Source organism: Labrus mixtus, chromosome 11 (assembly GCF_963584025.1).
Source record: "Labrus mixtus chromosome 11, fLabMix1.1, whole genome shotgun sequence".
NCBI lineage: Eukaryota > Metazoa > Chordata > Actinopteri > Labriformes > Labridae > Labrus > Labrus mixtus.
In genome coordinates, this window is record NC_083622.1 from 21868998 (window position 1) to 21873796 (window position 4799).

Below are 4799 nucleotides of genomic sequence, written 5' to 3' on the forward strand. Positions count from 1 at the left end.
TTAAATTGTGGATACAGACTTTAATGCCAGAACCTTGGTATCCTACAGTATATCTAAACGTACAGTATTATCAACAGTTTGGAACATTATTATTAAGCATTGAAGGACAAGGATCGATTCATATCAATGAAATGCATTGTAATGGAAAATTTAGTTCAGACCTCAGAAAAAACAGTGTAGCTAGCTGCCCACAAGAATTCTACAAGTGCAGAAAAGTCAGACAATATCAGGACCCAGTCTAAAACTGAAAAAAAAAAGACTTTCATTCTATAGCATACTGAGAACTAGTTAAAGAAAACCTTGAAAAAGTCAGGTAAAAAAAAATAAAGCTTATCTTTGGAGATGTAACAGCTGTTTTCAAATTACAAACAAATTACAAAATTTTCCCTTTCTTCCATCGCCTTCTTGTTCTTCTTCACCTCTTCCAGTTTCTTGTCCTGTTGGTGTTGGTAAACAAAAGAATCACATCACATCAGTATTTATTATTACAACAAAAAGCATTAAGACATGTTGAAATGCAATTATCAACGTACTTTCTCCTTAAATTTTTCATTTTGAGCTGCCATCCATGCAGTGCGGTTCTCTTCGTATGTCTCCATCTTCAGATTGAGTTTCTCTTGTGCTGTCTTCTTAAAGTTGCAGCTTTCCTCGATGGCCTTCTGCTGAACCTCCTTCACATGCTCTTTTTTCTCAGCCAACTGTTTCAATACTTCAGCGCCCTGACTCTGACAAAATGAGAAGAGAGAACTTTTCTATAAATTTAACATAACATGAGGTGATGAGGCTTTAGAGTTCATTTAGTAGTGAACAGTTTTCAGACTTATGTTACTTTGCATTCACAATACCTTGCGTCTCTCTTCTGCAGCATCCAGTTTTCTCTTAATCTCATCCAGTGATGTTTCCTTTTTATTCAGAGGGGACAATGGAAATTCCTTAGCATCTGTGTTTGAGGGGCTCAGGATGAGCTCGAATGCGTGACCTGAGGCCCGCTTGTTCAGCTCCTTCACTCGGATATCTGCAAAACAGAATATCTGTAAAGCTATGGCAGATGTGTTATGATTAAAGGTCAAGGTTCAAAGTCCACAACACTTTGATTTTTTTTCTTCATCTCAACATTAGTCATTGCAACTTGATATATGACAATCCGTTGATTCATTATAAAATCTGTTGTTAGTTCACTTTTAGCAATTCAATTCAATTATAGCAAATTGATTCTATTGAGAGCCACTGACCCAGGATAATTAAATGAGGTTGGGCGGGGTAGGGTTCTATGCTTTATTAGAGGTCAGGAGGAAACAATAGACATTGTTGTGTGGCAGCATTTTTTGAGTTTTTTAAAATATGAAAAGATGGAAAAATATAACTTTCTAATGAGTGCCTCTTTACAAATTGCCTTTGCAACTTGCTGCACAGGCCACATCAACAGACAGTTAAATTGTAGTGGTTGCATTTTGTTTACATTTAAATCAGGACATTTATTCGCTTGAAGGAGCAATATGTAAGATATCTACTGAATTAAGTCATAAAATGACGATGCAGAACTCATCTCACTGACACAATTCATGTCTTACTGAACACTTACCTCCACAGGTGTCCATTTCAGCAGGAATGATTCCTTTTTTCTACCACTAAAAAAACATGAATAAGAAAATTAGTGTCAAACAAATCAAGTCTAACTGTGCTCAGTGGATACACCTTAGCTTTACTTTGGTCAAATGTGAATTTCGACATTTGAAAGAATGCAGCGATGCAGTAACACAGCCATGTACTCTGATGGTGCTGAAGCAAACAGTCATAGTCCGTGTTTTGATAGAACATCGCTCAAGCATGCGAGCATTACTTTTAGAAAACACTTCTCTTCTCCTGCTATGGCCTTTAGAATAAAAATACATGTTTTTCGGCCAATTAAGACAGGTGGATTATTTCTGTAATATACATACTTATGTCAATGTCTGGTAATATGTGGATGCATTAAACCTTCTCAGGGTAAGGTGTACACACAAGTATGTTCTCTACAGTTGCACGTTTTTAGCTGTTAGACTAGTCTGAACATGTCATGACATAACAGGCAAAACTAGATCTACGCATCACTGATGTTATAAGCAGTGAAGTGAACTAGGACAGTAACTCAGGATTTTTCCTGCTTTCATAATTATTAAAATGATCTGTGTATGAAAGAAAGGGAGTCTTTCATATTTATTTGTTGCAACAAAATAAGTGGAAATAACCATGGTGCACATATAGAAATGTTTGATAATTGCATTTAAGGTTTGTTTACAGCACATAATGTAAAATAATGGTGTTATGGAATTTGTATGGCATAGGAAAATAAAATTAAGTTAGATAGGTAATAGATGTATTCATATACCAATAACGGATCAAAATAGCTACATTTGACTGAATTATACTATTTAGACAATAAACTGAAAATAAAGATGTTTGGTTGTATCTGTTAACAAATCTTTAGGCTCGTCAAAAAGTCGAAATGCCCAAACCTACTCTGAACAGGATGTGTTACTGCAAAAAGGCGGGGGTGGGGTATAAAAAACAGAGTCGTTAAAACAAACAATCTTGAAATTCGAAAGCATGAAATATCTTGAGGAAAACAATAATTTGATAAAATAAGGATGAAGAGCAAGATAATTAAGTTCTAGACTCGAACACTAAAATGAGCAGGATTAGTTTACTGTAGTGTTTTCTCATATACAGGATAACACAGAGTAGACTCCAGTCAAAACAAAGTGACAAACTAAAACGTTATTTTAAGGATATTGTGAAAATAAACGACACTTATGGTAGGCCTACTGCTTTTTGAGTAATATAGCCTATTTTTTAAGAGTTGCTTGTATGTTATTACAAACAAAATGTGTCCATTACTATAAAGTCAGTTTACTCTTTGACTTTTAGTGATGCTGAACATCTTCATAACGTTTCAATAATTGTCTTAAAATACCTTACAAAACCTAGATCTTACAAAACATTGTTATAATAGTCTGAGAGCCTGGTTCAAACATTAGCATAAAACCATTGTTCTCACCGTCAAGTGCCTTAGTTTGAAGTGCGCACACGACACGAGCCGACTTCTTCTGCTGTTCTCATGCAGAATAACACCAACAACATCTGCACCTTCGCGCGAAAAGTTACTAACTCCAGACGTCACCAGAGGTCTTTGATTTCATTGGTCAAAATCCACCAATCACAGCACGGCTTAAAACTGTAAGCGCCAGGATCAGACTCACACTACAGTTAGAAACAAAGGCAGCACAGACTCGTGGATGTTAGAGAAAATACAGACTAGGTAACATTAGCGTTAAACATCCCACCTACTTTACCCAAGCATATGATTAAAGGTAAACTTTTAAATGGTTAAAGTGTAATTGAAGGAACACTGGTGGTAAGTATCTCTGCAAAAAAGTACGTTTTAATTCCGCGATGCTTTTAGACCTGCGGGATCCATGTTGTTCCCCCCCCTCGCAAAAAACACATCTGAGTACCATTTACATAACCTTTAGTCACCACCACAACAGTAGTCCATGTGAACTGAACTAAGATGCATTCAATGACCAATTCTTTCAAAATGCTTAAAAACCACCACCTAGACTCCCACCATTTATGCTACATCGCTCCACTTGTTAATTTAAAGTATGTAGGATATATACTAATCTATTACAATAGCTGTCAGCTGTTCGACAAATATCAACGCATGAACTGTGTTGTAAAAGTAGAAATGTCTAAACAACATCGACTACTTTTGTGCTAAGAGTTATAAACATTGGGATAAATGAGAATAAAAAAATATATTTGTATTATTATTTTTTGTCTGGATGAATCAACATTACGGTAATAAGGTTTATAACATTTAAATTACTATTCAAACGTTTTTTATTGAACATTTTGTCCCAGTTTGGTAATTCCTTGACACTTTTATGGTATTCTCAAAGTATTTTTTGCATTATACTTTTTTGTCATATTTTATAGCCTATCAGTTGCCAAAACTATGGATTAAAATAAATGTTTCAGTTTACAATATAAAGCACAACTTTGTGCATTACCACTGAATATAAAGATACAAAAGATAAAGATAAACTTTATTGATCCCCCGTGGGGGAAATTTGTGCATTACAGCAGCTCAAGAAAACGGGACGGGAATATAATTATTAAAAATAAAAATAGAAGTTAAAAATCAGTTCAAACATATTTACATCAGTTAAATAAAAAAATACAATAATGGAAAATTACACAGTAACTACACTGGAAAGAGTTATTGTTATTAAAAAAAACACAGTGTGTAGCATTATTGAAATGAGTCATGAGGTGGTGATGTTGTTAAAGAGTCTGATTAAACAGTCTGACGGCAGATGAACGACCTGCGGTAGCGCTCTGTCTTGCAGGGTGGGTGTCTCAGTCTGCTGCTGAAGGAGCTGCTCAGGGCCGACACAGTGTCATGTAGGGGGTGAGAGGGGTTGTCCATGATGGATGTCAGCTTCACTAACATCCTCCTCTCACCCACCTCCTCTACAGAGTCCAGAGGACAGTCCAAGACAGAACTGGCACTCCTGACCAGTCTGTTCAGTCTCTTCCTGTCTCTCTCTGTGCTCCCTCCTCCCCAGCAGACCACCGCATAGAAAAGTGCAGACGCCACAGCAGTGTCATAAAAAGTCTGTAGCAGAGTCCTGCACACTCCAAAGGACCTCAGTCGCCTCAGCAGGTGTAGTCGACTTTGGCCCTTCTTGTACAGGACGTCTGTCTGTTGAATATATTGTTAATGAACTCACTCATAGCACACTATCCTGTAAGAA

The 4799-nt window shown here is 36.4% G+C and overlaps 1 protein-coding gene across 1 annotated transcript; it reads right to left on the bottom strand.

Annotated features, from left to right (window-relative positions):
• stmn1b (stathmin 1b) lies at positions 1-3165 on the bottom strand. Its single transcript, XM_061050865.1, has 5 exons — positions 3038-3165; positions 1583-1628; positions 846-1015; positions 534-725; positions 1-437 (listed from the first exon to the last, which is right to left on the bottom strand). The coding sequence occupies exons 2-5, from the start codon at positions 1596-1598 to the stop codon at positions 363-365; spliced, it is 453 nt and encodes a 150-aa protein (XP_060906848.1). The 5' UTR covers positions 1599-1628; positions 3038-3165; the 3' UTR covers positions 1-362.
• Positions 3166-4799: the final 1634 nt, after the last annotated feature.